Consider the following 19,681-nt stretch of genomic DNA (forward strand, 5'->3'; position numbering starts at 1 on the left):
GGGCAGAGCTTCCATCCGTACAGCCATAAATCTAGCCTCGTTGGGCCATCACTCAGCCCAACTCTGCCTGTCCATCTTCACCTGCCTGTGGGTCTTTTGTATTTTACATTTCTAATTAAATAAAATTACACACACAGACACCCGAGACAGACACACACTGGGAAAGAAAGGGCGGAGGGATAATGAATTCCTCAATGATTTGCTGTTATATTTTAAAGGGTCCATAAAAGGCAAGGGTGATAAAAATTGATTTTGTCGTTATCTGCTCCAGTGCTGGAACAGGAAAAGCTGTTCCCTCCTTCCCAGGCATGCTGGTTTCTCCAGCTGGGATTTGGCTATGGTGAGGAGTTACAGCAAACTGGGATTTACTGGTGGGAATGAACAGGCATGGCTGAAGCAGTTTTTCTGGACTAGGCCAGAAACACTGCTATGGGCTTCTCAAAATACCAGGAAGCAGAGATGGTAGATTGCACTGATACTGCATAGATATGAACTGCACACATGAAAGAGCAAATAAATATTGAACAGAATGCAATGATTAGTTTTACTAATAAGAATTTTATATCTGCTGCTGCTGAGGATGAGGAAGATGGAGGTGATCCTGGATGTACTAAATTCCCTGCAGGACATTCACTGATTCTTTGCTCTCAATAGTACTCAGTTACTATCAATAGTAGTAACTGTGAGAGGGATTTTGGGAGTCCTAGTGGACAACCATTTAGATATGAGCCAGCAGTGTGCAGCAGCTGCCAAAAAAGCCAACACAGTTCTGGGCTGCATAAACAGAGGGATAGAATCAAGATCAGGTGAAGTGTTAATACCACTTTATAATGCTTTGGTAAGGCCACACTTGGAATATTGCATTCAGTTTTGGTCGCCACGATGTAAAAAAGATGTGGAGACTCTAGAAAGAGTGCAGAGAAGAGCAATAAAGATGATTAGGGGACTGGAGGCTAAAACATATAAGGAACAGTTGCAGGAACTGGGTATGTCTAGTTTAATGAAGAGAAGGACTAGGGGAGACATGATAGCAGTGTTCCAATATCTCAGGGGTTGCCACAAAGAAGAGGGAGTCAAACTATTCTCCAAAGCACCTAAGGGTAGAACAAGAAGCAGTGGATGGAAACTAATCAAGGAGAGAAGCAATTTAGAACTAAGGAGAAATTTCCTGACAGTTAGAACAATTAATCAGTGGAACATGAATGCTCCAACACTGGAAATTTTTAGGAAGATGTTGGATAACCATTTGTCTAAAGTGGTGTAGGGTTTTCTGCCTGGGCAGGGGGTTGGACTAGAAGACCTGCAAGGTTCCTTCCAACTCTTGTTATTCTATTCTATTCTATTTTGCCTCCTTCTGCATGGAAAGTGACTTGCTGAGAAGTAGGATTTCCCTCACTTACTATTGAGGCCCTTTAGCTGCCATTCTCAGCTCATCTGTTCTTTCTAACTATGTTTGCCGCATGCAGAAACACACAGACTGAGGGCTCTGGAAGCAGGAGTGGGCTTCCTGAAGAGACAGAAGCTTCCCCAGGGGTTGGTCTACCCTATTCTCTTGATCTAGCTTGGATTGTAGGACAAGGCACGGATCTCAAGTCCACATATGGTCAAGGTTGGGAAACACTGAAGCGGGCAATCTGCCAGAATAAGTGATATGGAATAATTTTGTTTGTTTGCTTAATTTACTTGCCACCTATCTCGCCGTAAGGTTACTTTAGGTGGCTTACAACAATAAAAAGAAAGAAATGAGTGTAAACAGAAGTAAAATAACAGAGCAATAAAGTGAACAATGAAATAGAACACAACGAGAATACATCAATATGATAACCAAAGGGTTGGATGGGTGGAGAGCAGAGTGTGTGTAGGGGAAGTGAAGTCTGCCATTCATCCAGCAGCCATTTCCTGGGTGGAACTCCCCCATTTGGTCCCCAGGACAACCGGCAAAGCCTAGTCTTTAGGCTCTAGTGGAAGAAGGAAGGAGGCAAATATAACCTTAAAAGGTAAGATGTTCCAAAGGGCAGGTGATGCAGCAGAGAAGGCTCTTCTACTGGATTCTGATAGTCGGGAGTTCTTTTGGCCAACTGGATCCAAAGTAGGCCCTCTCTGCCAGCATGAGTAAGACAAGCTTTTTTCATTACGTTCCAATTCCAAGCAGCCTTCACTTGAACCAAAGTCTATTGGCAATCATAGTTTCCTGTCTGGCTACATGAGAAGGGAAAGGAATGCCCCCCCCCCAAAAAAAAGTTGGTGCTCAAACCCCATCCCTTTTTTCTCCAGTCCAGCTGGAGTCCAGCTTCCTTCAGCTCCACTCGCCATCAGCAATATGCAGCAGGACCCTCAATCAGAAAAAAAAAATAATCACGTTTTCCAAATCATAATTTGCTCAACTCAACAAACAACAAAAACCAGCGAGTTGCAGAAAGACCGCATTTTATTAGAATAGCTGCAACATGTCATATAAATATAAATATAAATATATACATATATATACACACCCTATACATAGACTTGGGGAAAGGTCAAGGCTGGGGGAAAGGGTGATTATTGCTCTGAGCGGCTATTATATTTAGTGGGGGGAAAAAACCCTCAACTGTTTAGGAAAAGGAAAAAAAAAAACCAGACGAGGAGAAGACAAAGCCACAAATGCAGGTAACAATGAAAAGGATTTCCAAAAAAAATGTGAATGTATAGCTATCAAACCTGTGCTGTGAGTGTTTAGTTGTCTTGATAGATGGCAGCAAAGATACAAAAAAACCCTCTAACTCTTTGCTACCATCTAGTGGTCATTTTGACTTCCATCCTGGGTCTGATAGCTGTTCAGGCATGAAGAGGCATTTTGTAGCATTATATCTTCAAAAGGCACAGTCCTTAAGAGAGGTTTTGTCTCTCTCTCCTTCTGTATCGATACAGCAGGATCTGGATCTTACATTCCTCTCTTGTGACTCAAATGAGAGGTCAAAAGGCAGAAGCAAGAAGAAACTGCAACCCACCCATCCCACCTCACAAATAGAAGGAAGCAAATGCAAAATTCAGCAAGTGCCGGAAAGGGAATATATATACAAGGGTTATGATGTCAAAGGAGAGGCAACTAAAGCCAAAGGCGCTATCTCACAGAAAGGAGACACATGCATCAGTAGTCACATGGCAGCAAGTTGAGAAAGAAGCAATAGATTCAGCACAGCATTAGGAAAGAGCAACTTAAGAAAAGAGGTGAAGACAAAAAAACAAAAACAAAATAAAAACAAAACAAAAACCAAGTCTACTTAAGGAACTGTGGCTGGTTGGGAACCACCTTCACATTTGCCCCCTTGCACTTGTCTCTTCTTGTATGTCTTGGATCTCATTTACTCATGTAGCCCTATCACGATTGACAGCTTCTTCTACAAAGAACCAGATCAAATTACTGATGCCATGTCTCAGGTTCCAGTGCTCCTCCAAAACTCTCTTTACAACGATGTATTAGGTGCATTATCCTAGAACCTTTCCCACTGTCATCCTGCAAATTGCCATTATTATTATTATTATTTTGCACAGAGGGAGATATGTTCACGTCGGAACATGTGAACATAGGTTCCCTCATTTGCAGTTTAAAATGGTGCATTCCAACTCCTCTCCTGCGCGAGCTGCACTGGCTCCCGGTGGTCTTCCGGGTGCACTTCAAGGTACTGGTTACCACCTTTAGAGTGCTCCATGGCTTAGGACCTGGGTACTTACAAGACCGTCTTCTCCCACCGACCAGTACGCTCCCACAAAGAGGGCCTCCTTAGGGTGCCGTCGGCCAGACAATGCCGGCTGACGGCCCCCAGGGGGAGAGCATTCTCTGTGGGGGCACCTACCCTCTGAGTTGCCCCCAGAGATACGGTAGTATATAAATATAATAAACTATAACTATAAAGCCTCAGATTATGCCTCCATGGGGGATTAGCTGCAGGTATTGTCCAAGAGACGGAATCCTTGCTGGAAGAAAGATACTCATGGGTGGGCCTCTAGATGTCTACCAGTCAGAGCTAGCATTGCATATGGATGCATCCCCAGTGCCTCACCTGAGGTTTGCACCAAAGGCTATGATTTGAAGGGGGAAGGAGCCTTGAATTATAAATCATGTGTCAGGGAGTAACTACACATTCTCAACAGTTCAGAACTGTAGGTACAATGCAAACAACAACAACACGTTTCTAGATTTTAAGGCAAAAGAATCTGAATAGGACTGGCAAGGTTGCTTTAACTCTAATCAATGAGGTTTTGCATACCAGGCAGTTGGTGTTGGCACTCTTCATAACTTGATATTTGGCTATTTGTAGAACATCCCTGCTCTTCACATCATTTAACTCCATTTTCTGCCTTTTTCTGCTATTGACATTCCAAATTCTTTGGATTTGTGTTATGATGAAATTTGTGCAAATATAAATCTATTGTATATATTTGTGCTAATATAATGTATCATATATTTTTGTGCTAAATATATATTGAGTAATTAAGCTAACCTGGGACTCTATATCTTACAATAATTTAATTTGGTTTTTCTTCTGAAACAGATACATTTGCTATCTTTTATTCTGGAAGCATAACTTATTTTAGTATGAGCTGACTTGCATAATGGGGCTAATTTATTCTATGGTGAGAAAATGAAAATCTGGAGCCAAAGCACATTTACGCACAGCTACGATCAAAAGCATCGAGATAAGCATGCTTCGATGTTTTCTCCAGGTGCATTGTCCCTAGCTCAAAAATATATGTATTTCTGCTTAATACTAATAACACTAATGTCGTGGCAAAATGCTATTCCTGTTGCTAATTCTTAGAGTGAATCATCTGATCAATTAATTACATGCTGCAAAGTTCTCATGCAATAGCCAATGCAGTGTTGGGTTGTTACCAGTTCACCCTGGTTTGGGTGAACTGGTAGCAGTGGCAGCGGGAGGCTCCGCCCACCCACCCGGATGCTGTTGCGCATTCGCGCGAGCACCCATAAGCAAACCGGTAGTGATGGGTTTTGAAACCCGCCCCTTAGCCAATGCTATTTTTTCTGCTCTTTATTCATTTTGGTTCCTTTTGGAAGGAAAATGCACTGATTGCTATTCTGGTGGGAGATAAAGTTAACTTGATTAAAACCACTTCAATTAATTTCTGATTTAAAGATATCTCTTACGAATATCCTTCCTCACCCCTTTCCATTCCTTGAGAGAAATGGCAATTACTGTACATTACTGTAATGTCCTTGTCCCTTCTCCTTCAGTTTAAATAGTAGCGTTTGAATATTTGAGAACGGGAATTATAATAGAATAATCTTGCCTTTTGCTATTTATGTAAAGGTAACAGCCACATTTAGGAAAGTTATTGATCATGTTTAAGGGAGAAAAACAACCTTGCCTGTGAATTTGTATAATGTTGTTCTCTCGTGGTGATGAGATATGCAGAAAGAGATTTTATGGAATCTCTTCTCTATTTTATTCTAATTTACATGTCTGTGAGTATGGTTGCTTTAGCTTTTATTTTAAAAAGCCCACATACAATGCCATATAATATATAAATATAAGCAATAAAATCCTTTGAGGTTTTGTTGGAAGAGTTACCAGTAGCTAAACCAATAAATAGACAATCCGTTCGTTTGCATTTCATTTGTTCTTTCTTTTTACATACTGAGGAGTTAAGCAATAGGTGGGCCAAGCTCTCATCTGCTACAGAGCTGTTCTATATTTAACACTGAGAAGAGAGGGGAGTACCCTCTAAACATGGACATTTTTGCCCCCCGACTCTTTTCCCCAAACACTTGTGTTGTAGATATAAATTCACCCACCTATTTATAACCAAGGAATTTACATCCTTAATTTGAGAACTTCTCAAATACTGACTTTTGGTTTATTCCAGGGGTGCAGAGTCTGTACCTCCCCAGATATGACTGGATTCCAGCTGAAATCAGCCACAAGGACTCTTATTAGACCTGGAGGCCAGGAATCAAGCAGTCCTTATAATAGGAAAACCAGATATGGTGCTGCATGGTTGACTGGAGCCTCAATACCTACACAACTTTTAAAGGCCTTCCTTTCCCATTCATCTCAATATGGCTGCTATCAATAAGGAAACTGAAACCTCTTCTTCTGTCTCCATTTGCTTGTTAATGAGCAACCCAGGTGGTCCAGTGGTTAGAGGGCAGTATTGCAGGCAAACTCTGCCCACAGCCTGGAGTTTAATCCTGAGGGAGCTCAATCAGCCTTCCATCCTTCCAGAGTCAGTATAATGAGGACCCAGGTGATTGGGGGCAATATGCTGACATTGTAAACAGCCCAAGAGAGTGCTGTATAGCTGTAAACCACTATTGGGGTAGGGGTGGTGTAAATAAGCCTATGTGCTAAGTGCTATTATCATATCTCACTTGCAATTGCTCCTGACTTTCTATATAAAGTCTACAGAGTTCTTTCAGGGCAAAGGTCAGAATATCATTACCTTCCATAGTGAGGAGATCTGATGGTCACTGAACAGTGTGAAAACAGCTGATTTCCTTGCACGGCATAGGGACCCCTGACTTTCTTGCAAGGCATAGGGACCCTAAAGCTTCTGGGCATATGCACAGGGAGGACTTACCTATTATTTGATGGGTTTTGTGGATACCAGCATTTTCAAGAATTTTGCAGCACCGATTCACTGGCAGGCAAACAAGAAGGCAAAGTCATTGTGGATCTCTGTAAAAGCTCACACAAAATGCCTGGACAACTACCGCTCTATGGCGATACAGCCCATCCTGCTACTGTTTAATCTCACCTAGTCCCTATCCCTGAGGATACAACTCCTGATGCAAGATGGCTCTGACTGTTCTGCCTTGGAAGACAACAGTGTTTTTTTTTTTTACAGCCGTCAACCCAATGACAGAATTGTGCTAGAATAATTCGTTCTTTTTAAGGAACTCTCTATGGAAGCAAGAAGAGAGGGGAGGAACCAGCCTGAATCCTACTGAAACGACAGAGGGGAGGGAGGGGAAAACAAGGAGGTGCATGATGATGGTGATGGAGACAAGAAGCTTATTCAAAAGTAAAGGGGTCGTGGGTGCTGAAGAAGAAGTGCCCGTCCACATGCGTATCAACAGTTTCCTTGTCACTCTCAGGTGGGAAGCGCTCGTGGCAGATGGGACACTCCTTCCAAAAGCCTGGAGAAGGCAGATCCAAGGGAGATGCGCCCATTCCGGATGGTTCTGACATCTGCCGCCCTGTCAGCCCACTGAGCACGGAGGAAAAGTATGGAAAAAAGAGAGAGAGAGAGAAAAAAAATTAAAAGGAGCGCTCAAAAATTGAAATTTAATAAACTGATCTTCTGAATATTCTCCCGTAGAAATCATTGTGCAAAACCAGAGTAGAGTGAAGAGTTGCTCAGGCAGTCATTGTCCAAAATGCCTAGAGTCACAGAATTAAGGTCAGTGAGACTTGACCTCCAGTGTAGGCCAAGATACATTCATCACAAATGAAGGCAGGGGAAAGGTTTCATCCTCCGGACACACAGGGCCCCTTAAGCTAAACAAGTCCTTCACTAAGCATAGAGCTTAACACCTGTGGCAATCAGCAAGGAGAGAGAAGAAAAGCAGTGGAGGGGGAAAAAAAAGACACCTGTAAGTGGGAGGCTTAGGGGTGCAGAAAGGATGGGAAGGAAGAGGATACTGAGACAGGATGAATTTACAGGACAGAAAAGTGGGCAGAGGAAAAAGAAGCTTACATACCAAAGAATCAGCTTTTACTCTGAAAAAAATATGGGAAACGTTGATCTCAGGTTTCCACAGCTAAGGCTGTGTATATTCTCTGAGTCATTATATATATATACAGTTTGGCTGTTAGACAATCCAGACTGGCATTCTGGGCAACTGGAAGATGAAACCCTTAATTAAACTGGGTACATTTGCATGCATTTCTTATTTTGCATAATCAGCATTTTCTTTCTTTCTCTTCTTTTCAAGCCATGACCTGTCTGGCTTTGCAATTTTTACGAAGTGGCTAAGGAGGACTGCAGATTACCGAATTACTGGAACCCTAATTTGGCCAGGTCCCTCTCGGTTCTGAACTTTTGACAGGTACTATCTAGAAAATGTTCAGATGTTGCCGGTAACACTTTTCCTCCCCTCACCCATGAAGAAAGCCAAGATTCTTACAGAAATAATTGCAGTTTCTGTATTTTCATCTTATTCTTCAGCATACTCCCAAATCTGGCACTTGCCCAGAAGGTGGGTGCCAGGAGTGATTACAGGTGTAGTCCAATACATCCAGGGGTGGGATCCTACTGGTTGAACAACCGGATCGCTGATAGCGCACGCGCCAAATGCGCACTGTGCAGTTTCCATAAAATTGAACTTCCGTGTTACAAACAAGGAAAGGAGCAAGGAAAACAGCTGAGGAGGGCCAATTCAATCTGCCGCCCCTGATCAGCTGGGCTTCAGAAGAAGAAATAAAGATCAGTATAAATCGGGGGTGGGTGGACGGGCCCACTTTCACAGCATCAGAGAACTGGTTCGCTCTCAGTAGGAAGTGGGAACTACCGGTTCGCTTGAACCGGTCCAAACTGGTAGAATCCTACCACTGAATACATCTGAGAGAGGACAAGGTTGAAGAGAAAATGCAGTACAGATGGAATAACTTCCCCTCACCTGGCCACTTCACAGAAGCCATTGCCCAGTTCTGGAAGGAGTAGATTGGTTTCTTCACCACCACTCTGAGCAGCTGCCATCAGGACTGCCTTCTCATCTTCAGCTTCCTGCAAATAGAAAGAGAGGCATGTTTTCAGTGTGTTTGACTTTGGCTCATGCTCACAACAACTGGCCTGTTCTTCCTATGCGGGAGGGCACCGCAACTCCTATGCCTCGATAAATATATGTAGGCATACAGAATCCTCCTTTCAGGACACCTGATTTGCACAGAAAATATCTAGGTTCAATGGTCTCTTGGTGCTAATCGCATTTCTTGTCCCTTTTGGATATTATTATTGTTTCTCTGAATTTACAAAATTGGAAGCTGGTATCACGAAAAGTAAGCACATCAACCTTTAGTGCAGATGTCCATGCATGTGTACACACACACACACACCCATAATGCCCCTGGATCTGACAGACACTGAGAAAATAAAAATGATGAGTAGCTGTAGACCTGCTATCTTCCTGCCCACCCCCCAAAAAGATAAAAAACTAAACCAGTGTGATAGGAAGCATCCTTTAGGAGAGGCCAGTGGGTTGATGGGCAGCATTTTTAACACGTCATCCTCCTAGTGATTATGCTCCAACAGTAAACATTTTGTGAAAGTGCCAGGCCTCCTTCGAGGATTCCATGGCATCAAGGCACTCACAGTATGCTTTCAAAACCTCAAAACAGGTGCTCTATCCCTGGGCTAGTTCATCTCTTTGCCTGGATCCCCAAAGCAACTCTTTCGCCCTTCGCCTTGGACAGCTAAATGCGGGCTGGGCTAGGTCCTTCCTTGCTTCTCAGGGCCTCACCGAGTCAGAACTGGAATCCTCAGGCAGCTGTTTGATCTGACTAGCAATAGGAGCAGGCTGGCTGATCACCACTGTGTGAGATAACCCATGGGCACAGGGAGGCGTGGTGGTCACTGCTCGGGTGTCACACAGGCTGTAAGAACTGAGCTGGGTAGGCAGGCGCATGTCCTCAGGGCATTCATCCTCTGAATCAGACAGAGAGTCCAGGGAGCCTGGAAGATGAAAATGAAGGAGATGGCGTTAGGTGTATGTGTATGTGTATGTGTGTGTGTGTGTGTGTGTGTGTGTGTGTGTGTAAAAATCTCTCCCAGAGAGCAATGATGCTCCCAGTAGAGACTGACCTTGCAGAGAAAAACATTGCTCAGTTTGCTCTAGGGCAGTTTGCCTTAGCCTCCTATTGGGGCTTGAACCTGAAACTGGATATCTCCTAGGAAGGAGATAAGGACAAACCATTTTTGAAAAACCTTGCCGAAAAACCCACAGAGACTTCGCTGGGCAGTTCTCAGGAATCAATGCTGACTTTATTTTTATTTTTATTTTTTATTTTTATTTTTGTTTATTTTTATATGCCGCCCTTCTCCGGAGACTTAGGGCGGCTTACAATGCGTTAAGCAATAGCCTTCATATTTTTTTTTTCAGTTTTAAATGTTTTATTATTAAGAAATTATAATAATACAATTTTTGTCCATCCGGTTACATGGTGTAGAAAAAGGAAATAAATAAAAATACAAATGTTTGTACATATAGATAATCTTTGCTACACGGTTACATGGTATAAAAATGTGTTCTTATATCGTTCTTAATGTATATATATATAATAGGTCTTTAAAGGTAAATTAATAAATACATAAGTCATATCTTTTGCTTACCTATGTAACCTTTCCTTACCTCGTTATATTTTCTACCATATTTTCTATATGGTAGAAAATAGCCTTCATATTTTTGTATATTTTATACAAAGTCAGCTTATTGCCCCCACAAACTGGGTCCTCATTTTACCCACCTTAGAAAGGATGGAAGGCTGAGTCGACCTTGAGCCTGATGAGAATTGAACTCGCAGTAATTGCAGGCAGCTGGATGTTAAATGCTGCCTTAGTAGGAGGCATTAGCCTCCTACGCCACTCAGGCTCCTCCTTGCCTCAGACTTGAAGGCAAGAAAAGTAAAGAAAAAGAAAAAGAAAAAGAAAAAGAAAAAGAAAAAGAAAAAGAAAAAGGAGGACAGTAAATATTTCCTAATATGCTTGGCATGGATTTGGGGAAGGGAAGCAAAAAGTTCTCTTTTTGAAAGTTCCTAGGAAAGGATGTTCCATCCACCCAGAAGAAATATCTCACAAAATCTAAAGTCTGACTTTACAGCTTCATTATGGAATACTCCAGAGTTCCCGCAGAGTGAGAAAAGAATGGAAGAATTACAAAGTGCGACAGAGAGAATAGATTTTCCCAGTTGTGGCCCTAACCACCAGGGTAGTAAATATTCAGTACTCAGATATCGCTGCACTGCAGCTCCTGTCATTCCTCACCATCAGCCACGGCAGTGGTGGGTTGCTACTGGTTCGGGTGAACTGATAGCGGCGGAGGCTTCACCCACCCGCCCAGATGCTTCTGCGCATGTGCAGAAGCACTGTGCACGCGCATGAGCGCATATGCACGAGTGAACCAGTAGTGACGGGATTTTGAACCCGTCCCTGGGCCACAGACTCATAGGAATTAAAATCAATCAACCACATATTGCCCGTTTCAGATTAAATATGGGAAGAAAAGATTTAGCTGAACAAAATTCTGGAGAAGCAGCTTTATCAAGATAAAGGTAAACTCCATCAAGATCCCTGACCACTTTGTTCTGAGTAAGTTTAAGGATGCCTGAAAATTTAGATTCACAAGGCTAGTTTTAGAACTCAACAATGTCTGTTGATCCCTACATTTATATATATTTTTTTGCCTTTGTCACTGATAACATGGACTGGGCTCACTAAACATGCTGTATTTTTTGGACTATAAGACGCATCGGAATATAAGACACACCAAGATTTCGAAGAGGTAAAAAAGAAAAAAAAAGTTTTTGCCCTCCCTGACCCCCAGGAGCACTCTGCAAGCCTCCCAAACCCTCTGCATGCCCCATTTTTCGCAAAAATGGGCTCGTTTTTGTGAAAAAGGGCCCATTTTTGGCCTCCCAAACCCCCTACATGTCGCGTTTTTGCCCTCCCCAGCCCCCAGGAGCACTCTGCAGAGCTCCCAAACCCTCTGTGCATCCCGTTTTTGGCGAAAATGGGACGGGGTTTCTGGAGGCCAAAAATGGCTGTATTCAGTGTATAAGACACACCAACATTTCCACCCTCTTGGGGGGGTGTGAGGGGGGGAAGTGCGTCTTATACTCCAAAAAGTACGGTAATTGACAGGACTGCCAGCTGATGGTGGTGGGACTAACCAGGAGTATCCAGAGCTCTCTCCTCTTCGTCAATCAGAACTGATTCACTCCATTTCTCATCTGCTACTTTCTCCAAACGTTCTTCAAGGCGGCGTATGTACACCAGCAACTCCTGAAGGCAGACAGTGGGCAACAACACATCAGCATTAAGCCCTGAACTGCAGTGCATTCCTTCTCTCGCCACTTCGTATCTTCTTCTCATACTAAATTCAGGCTATGGTCGGCCTTCCTTCCCTCCATTTGGATGCCACACCAACCTGTTTTTCGGACTGCAGTTGTTCTTTCTCCTTCTGGCCAACCTGCAGGGCGGCCCGTAGTTCCCGAAGCTCGCGGCGGCTCTCAGAGACTTGAACCTGATGAGGGCAAACGTGACATTTGCCAAAGCAGAATTTTAGAATAACACGTATAGAGAGTTATGAAGCCCACTAGGAAACTAAATACAGGTAGTCCTCGACTTACAACAGTTCATTTAATGACCGTTCAAAGTTACAACGGGCACGGAAAAAAGTGACTTAGGATCATTTTTCACACACACTGCAGCATCCCTGTGGTCATGTGATCAAAATTCAGATGCTGGTTCATATTTTTATGATGGCTGCAGTGTCATGTGATCAGCTTTTGCGGCCTTCTGACAAGCAACGCCAATGGGGAATCCAGATTCACTTAACAACCGTGTTACTAACTTAACAAATGCAGTGATTCACTTAACAACTGTGGCAACAGAAGTCGTAAAATGGGGCAAAACCCACTTAACAAGTGTTTCACTTAGCCACATAAATGTTGGGCTCAATTGTGGTCGTAACCCAAGGACTATCTGTAGTTAATGCTCATGCCCAATGCTGGGATTTTAAGAAAGCTCCTTTCCTTTTTGGAAAGCTCTGTCCATTTTCTAGGGCTTCTATTTTATTCATTGGGCAGAGCCTCCCCTTCATCACTGGCCAACTCCATTTCCTAAAGGACTTTTAGGCTTCTGTTTTGATTTATTGTCACACTGCACTCGCCTCTTACAGCAGGCCTGCATAACCCGGAGAGGGGAAAGGGCCACACTGATGAATTAAAAATATTTGTGGGCCGCAAAGCAATACCTGGTGGGCCAATCAGCTGCTAGTAGAGAGGAGGCAGCGCTTGAACAAAGGGTAGCAGTGAGGCCCGAGGTGCTCAGCAACACACCTTTCTGGATGGTAGTGAATTTAATGACTTTTTAATAAGCAGCATCAAACCACACAAGGATGTTTGATGAGCCTTGTGTTGTCCATGGTCCTTATGTGGTCCAGCTTTGTCTTAAGAGATTGTGCCAGCAAAGGTTTAAACAGAATAAGAGAACTGGCATGCTGAATCCATTTAAGCCTTTCCTAACTTGGTGGTCTCCTGATACAGTGAGACAACAACTCTTTGACCTCCTGGCCAGGATGGTCAAGACAGATCTAAAGGAGTTGCAGTCTAGAGAGCACTGAAGTTAGGAAGACCTATTCTGTAGATGCACCTAACCAAATAATCGGATATACAGGACTGTTGAAGGTCTGCACAAAAAAATTCTCAGGGAGGACTAAGGATGGTCAGTGACAACAGGATAAGGTAAAGGTAAAGGTTCCCCTCGCACATGTGCTAGTCGTTCCTGACTCTAGGGGGCGGTGCTCATCTCTGTTTCAAAGCTGAAGAGCCAGCGCTGTCCGAAGACTTGTGGCTGGCATGACTAAACACCAAAGGTCCACGGAATGCTGTTACCTTCCACCAAAGATGGTCCCTATTTTTCTACTTGCATTTTTTACTTGCTTTCGAACTAGGATGGCAGAAGCTGGGACAAGTAACGGGAGCTCATCCCATTACGCGGCACTAGGGATTCGAACTGCTGAACTGCCGACCTTTCGATCGACAAGCTCAGCATCTTAGCCACTGAGCCACCACATCCCTTTGATAAGATATTTATATATCTTATATATAGATAGATAGATAGGATTGCTGTCCCTTCGGCAACAGGATAGTGGCTGGCAAATTGGGGGAAGAAATGAAATGGAAGGATAGGCTCTGTTAGCCATTAGTCAATAATTCCAAAAGTCACAGAAAGAATCATGCATCCTGTAAGAGAGGGAGAGCATCAAGAGTTCTTTTCAAAACTTTCTCTGCTGGTGATCCTTGCAAGATAAAGATGTCTTGCAACCCATCTAGACAGCAGGCAAGGGAGTTAAACTTCTTCCTGGAAGCTTGGCAATCTTAATCTGTAAATGGCTCTGTTTCCCCTCCCTCCTTGAATGATGGAATCCTTTTTCCAGGGGAGATAGTTTACCAGACTGGCATCCCGTTCCTGTACCAGCTCCATACGCAACACCTGGCGCTGTGCCCGCTCTTCTTGCAAGTTGTTTTCAAGACGGAGAACCTCAGCACTCAGCTTCAGGATCTTATCTTTCTCGGCCTAACAAAACATAAATTTGAAAGGAAGGGTCAGTGCAGGATGAGATTACTCCCCCCTCCCCCCCATCTGCTCTATGGAAAGCTATTAAAGTACTTGGCAAGGTTGGATTCTTCATGAAATATGCAGGGGTGGAAAACCCAAGGAAGTCTAGATGTTACTTAACGACAATAATGGTTCTCTACTACAGTTTTTAATTGGTTTTAATAAATTATGTAAACTCTGTAAATTTTGTTTTAATTGCGTGTGCTGCCCAGAGTCACGTGAAAGTCAGATGGGCAACTATATACATAGAAATTCAATAATTAAATAAACAAATATAAACCCACCAACTCCTCAGCAATGACTATGTTGACAGAGCTAGCAAAAGTTTTAGCTCAGGGACATCTAAAACCCTAAAGAGCAGCTAGGTTAAGAAGGAGTCATCTATAGATTTGTCCATTGATTTAGTTATCCCAGCAATTTTGTCCCTGTTTTAACAGAGTGTGGGAAAAGGAAGGAAGGAAGGAAGGAAGGAAGGAAGGAAGGAAGGAGCAAGGAAAAGAAGGAGGGAGGGAGGAAGGAAGGAAGGAGGGAGGGAGGGAGGGAGGCAGGGAGGAAGGAAGGAAGGAAGGAAGGAAGGAAGGAAGGAGCAAGGAAGAGAAGGAGGGAGGGAGGAAGGAAGGAAGGAGGGAGGGAGGGAGGGAGGGAGGGAGGGAGGCAGGGAGGAAGGAAGGCAGGGAGGAAGGAAGGAAGGAGCAAGGAAGAGAAGGAGGGAGGCAGGGAGGCAGGAAGGAAGGAAGGAAGGAAGGAAGGAAGGAAGGAAGGAAGACCGCAAGGAGGATTCAACATAGTTAATACTGACAGAATAGTTCTCCACAAGATCGACACTATTGATAAAAGGGGTCCCACAGAGCAAACTAGATTGCTGAACATTTTTGTTTGTGGTCATACTGGAAAAAATTGACACATGTACAAAACTCAAACATAAAATGAGATTCCTTTTAATAGTTAAGTAAAACGCTTCAAATTTGAAACTTTCAAGGCAAATCATCCCAACTGGAGTTTGGAACAGCTACTCAGACTTCAATGGATGGTTCAAAACTGTTTTGACCTTACCAGAAGTGTTTGAAATTCAAACTAGCCCCACTTTAATCTCAGAACGCCAATTCTATAGGATTGTTTTAAGTTCAGATCACTTTCAGAATGGTCGGAAGAACACTACAGTCAAAACACCCACCTTCAAATTCAAATATTCCAAATTCCTACACATAAAATCTGAAATGATGGAAACCTGCACCTTTTAACACATCCCTCTCAATTAGACTTTGCTTTATTTAGCTTATAGAAGATAATGTAGTGCAGCATACTAGGAAAAGTTTATCCCTTGCTAGAAACATTCCCCAGAAAGGGAATCTGGGGAAGCATCTAAATGCTTTAAAATACTGTGGGGTCCTTGGTGCTCTCTGAGCTTGGTTGTTTTCTTGCAGACTTTTCATTACCAAACTCGGTGATATCATCAGTACTAAGGATGTGCTAATGATGTTAGCTAGTTTGGTAATGAAACATCTGCAAGAAACAACCAAGCTCAGAGTGCACCAAGGACCCCCCAGTTCAACCCTGAGCTACAAATATTCTCTTTGATCTCTTTAAAATATAGAATAATTTCGTTTCAAATCCATATCATTCTTCTTCTTCTTCTTCTTCTTCTTTTTTTTGAAACTCCCAAACATTAAATCTCGGCATTCAACTACTTGGGGATTTTGTTCTTTCTGCAAGCACAACTAATTAAAAAAATTCCCCAGAGCTTAATTTCAATCCAAAATAAAAGATCAATGATTGCATCAATGGATGTCAGGATCCTTTTGCTTTATTCCCTCTCTACTACAAAGAAAATAGGCAATGCAATGCTTATGTGGATTGGGGAAGGTAGTATTATGTATAGTGCTGAAAATATTGGCCATGGGTGAAGGGGATCTGGTGTCGAAATTCCACTTGATTAGAGTAGAGTAGAGTAGAGTAGAGTAGAGTAGAGTAGAGTAGAGTAGAGTATATGTCAAGTTTCAAGGTCGTCTCAAATAAACTGCATTTCAAACAAAGTCTTTGAAGAAAACTCCCATTTATTAAGCACGACATTCAAAGCCCGACTCATTGTAGCCAACACTGACTTCCAGACCCAAAACCCTCCCTTTCCGTTCCCCACTCCCCTGCACTCATTGGCCATCTTCCAAGTCACTCTACCCCTATCTACTGCTCCAACTCAAAGGAATTTCCCCCCTCCCATCCCATCTCCTAGGGGATATTATCTCCAGGGAAAATAAGTAGGTGAAAAGTCAAACGTCCCTTTCCAGACGCCTCCGCTCCTCCTTCTTATGTCAGCACTAGAGTAAATGCAGCTTGAAGTGCTGACATCCGGCCCCTCCCCCTTCATTTTTCCAGGGTGGCCTGTGTAAGACAAACAACAAGTTAAGTACTGTTACCCCATCCGGGTGTGCGTGTCCCGCCCCCTCCCGCCTTGCCCGGGTGATCTGCATGGAATTTGGCTATAAGGCGGTCAGCTTGGATGTTTCTGCTTTTCACCCAGGAAGCCTCTGACAAAGGGTAACCCTTCCACTTGATTAAGTATTGGAGGTGTCCCCTGTGCCACCTCGAATCGAGAATTTGCTGTACCTCATAGTGAGTGTGGCCATCAATAACCAGGGGCCCAGGGGGGTCACGTGGCACTGGCCTTAAAGTTGACCCCATCACAGTTTCAGGAGGCTACTGTGGAAAACGGGGTGTATCCTCCCTAGTAGTCGGGGCAGCTGCAGTTGTACTGTAACCGGGTTGATTAGTTTTACTATAGGGAATGGTCCTATAAATTTCGGGCCCAGTTTCCTGCTCGGGAGTCTGAGTCTCAAATACTTGGTGGAGAGGTAGACCTTCTCTCCCACTCGGAATGGTCTTTGGGTTGTTCGATGCTTATCTGCTTGTTTCTTATAGGATTGTGCCGCCTTGGTCAATGCCTTCTTGACATTCTCCCAGGTTTCTTTCAACATTTCCATCCAATCGGTCAAACTGACTGAGGAAGGAGGCTCCCTTGGGTACTCTGGCATGGGGACGAAATCCATACCACTCACTACCTTAAATGGGGTTAGTCCTGTGCTACTGTGGACAGCATTATTATACGCGACCTCCGCAAAAGATAGGAGGTCCGCCCAATTAGACTGTTGGTAGTCGATGTAGCACCTCAGGTATTGCTCTATCATGGCATTCAGTCTCTCCGCCCCCCCATTGGTGCTCGGGTGAAACGCTGAGCTGAGGCCTTGGGATGACCGTATGGACCGTAGGAATTCCCTCCAGAATTTTGCTGTGGACACCTCGATCGGAGATGATTCTTCTGGGTACTCCATGCAGGCGGTAGATGTGTTTCAGGAACGGTTTGGACAACTGGCGGGCTGAGGGTAGCCCGCTGCAGGGTATGAAATGTGCCTGTTTGGAGAATAAGTCTATTACAGTCCAGATCACTGTGTTTCCACCACTCCTCGGCAGTTCTATTATGAAGTCCATTGCAATCTTCTCCCATGGTCTTGTCAGTTCAGCTACTGGCTGCAGCAGCCCAGGAGGTCTTCCTGGTCTTTTTTTCATCGTGGCACAGATGGTACAACTTTTTACATAACTGTCTACGTCTTTTCTCATGTGGGGCCACCAAAACTGTCTTCGTACTAAGTGCAGAGTCTTTAGGAAGCAGAAATGCCCCGCTGGTTTAACGTCATGGCTCCTCTTGAGGACCAGGGTGCGTAGAGTCTCTGGGACATAAGAGTTTTGTCCCTTTCCATGCTAGGTCATCCCTTTTTGTCAAGAGATGTTGATTGTCTCGGAACGAGGGGTCCACCAATGTCTCCGTTTTGAGTCTTGTCGTTAAGTCACTTGCTGATTGGTCATGGTGGTCGCGACATTGCCGTCTGGTGACTACTTGACCTACTCCTTGGGCAGAGGGGATGATGGCATTCACTACCTGCTCACTGTGTATTGGGGCATTCGGGAGAGGGCATCGGCCAGAAAGTTTTCCCCCCCTGGGATGTGCTTCAGCTCGAAGTTGAAACGATTGAAGTATTGGGCCCACCGGACTTGCCTGGGCGACAACTTCCGTGGGGTCCTGAGGGCCTCCAGATTCTTATGGTCAGTCCAAACTTCGAATGGTCTCTGGCCTCCTTCTAGCAGGTGTTGCCAGGTCAACAGCGCCCATCTCACTGCGAACGCTTCCTTTTCCCACGTCGCCCATCGTCTTTCTGTGTCGGTGAGTTTGCGGGATGTGTAGGCACAAGGTTGTAAATTCCTTTGGCTGTTCTTTTGCAGTAGCACAGCCCCCACTGCCACATCGCTGGCATCTGCTTGGATGACGAAGGGTTGTTCGGGGTCAGGATGCTTTTAAGACCGGTTATTTTGCAAACATTTCTTTTAGTGTTTCGAATGCCTGTTGGCAGGCCAGGTCCCACTGTAGAGGGTGTCCTGGGCGGGGTTTTGTTGCTGGATTCCCTGTTTTTAGGTGGTCCGTCAGAGGTTTGGTAATTCTTGCAAAAGAGGGGATGAATTGTCTGTAGAAGTTCGCAAACCCCAGGAAGCTTTGTAGTTGTCTACGGGTGCAACGGGGTTGCCAGTTTAGGACTGATTGTACTTTGGCTGGGTCCATTTCTATCCCCTCATTTGACACTCAGTAGCCTAAGTAGTCTAGCCGTGACTGGTGGAACTCGCATTTTGATAGCTTGACATATAGGTTCGCCCCCAGCAGTTTTTCCAGCACTTGGCGGACAAGGGGTATGTGTTTGTCTATGGTTTCTGTGAAAATGAGAATGTCATCTAGGTAGACGAGGACCCCCTTATAGAGGTGCTCATGTAGAACTTCATTTATCAATTGTGTTAGGATATGATTTGAGCTAACAAGTTGTCCAGGTAATATATGTGTTCTGTAACTTTAATATGAATATGTATTGTGTGACTTTAAAGTTTTCCTGCTGATTCATTGTAATGCTGAGTCATACTGTAATTAGTTGTGAACGTATTTAAGAAAGGTACTGTAACGTATTCAGTTGATGATAAGCTACCATTGTGTGTGGAGTTGCAACCATTGTGCTATCATTGGTTGGATGGATCTGCTACCATCGTGGTTTGTTACCAGAGTGAGTTTGTTATTCTAACCAACTACTGTTTGTGTGGTAAGAAGATTTTGTATCACTGGACTGATTTAACTGGCAAAGACTTGGATTGATTTAAAGACTATAAGATTGTTTTTTCACTATAAAGTAAACTTTTGATAAACCAGTTTGCACATCTCTTATTCATTGCTCTCAGCAACGTTTCTCTGTGCTCTACACTCTGCTGGTTGGTAACACAACAACAATATCCTTAACAAATTGCATGAACACCGCAG

General features: G+C 43.8%; 1 protein-coding gene across 2 annotated transcripts in view; it reads right to left on the reverse strand.

Moving 5' to 3' along the window:
• Positions 1–2,407: 2,407 nt before the first annotated feature.
• Positions 2,408–19,681, reverse strand: part of CALCOCO1 (calcium binding and coiled-coil domain 1) — a 45,414-nt gene continuing 28,140 nt past the window's right edge. For both annotated transcript variants that reach the window (XM_070937944.1, XM_070937943.1), the window contains exons 11-16: positions 14,170–14,295; positions 12,143–12,238; positions 11,886–11,997; positions 9,461–9,672; positions 8,621–8,727; positions 2,408–7,209 (exon numbers count right to left, since the gene is read on the reverse strand). In XM_070937944.1, coding sequence (XP_070794045.1) covers positions 7,014–7,209; positions 8,621–8,727; positions 9,461–9,672; positions 11,886–11,997; positions 12,143–12,238; positions 14,170–14,295 — 849 coding nt within the window. In that variant the 3' untranslated portion in view covers positions 2,408–7,013. The remainder of the gene's footprint in view (positions 7,210–8,620; positions 8,728–9,460; positions 9,673–11,885; positions 11,998–12,142; positions 12,239–14,169; positions 14,296–19,681) is intronic.

This window comes from Pituophis catenifer, unplaced genomic scaffold (assembly GCF_029215685.1).
Source record: "Pituophis catenifer annectens isolate HBS135680 unplaced genomic scaffold, rPitCat1.0.hap2 SCAF_2, whole genome shotgun sequence".
Taxonomy (NCBI): domain Eukaryota; kingdom Metazoa; phylum Chordata; class Lepidosauria; order Squamata; family Colubridae; genus Pituophis; species Pituophis catenifer.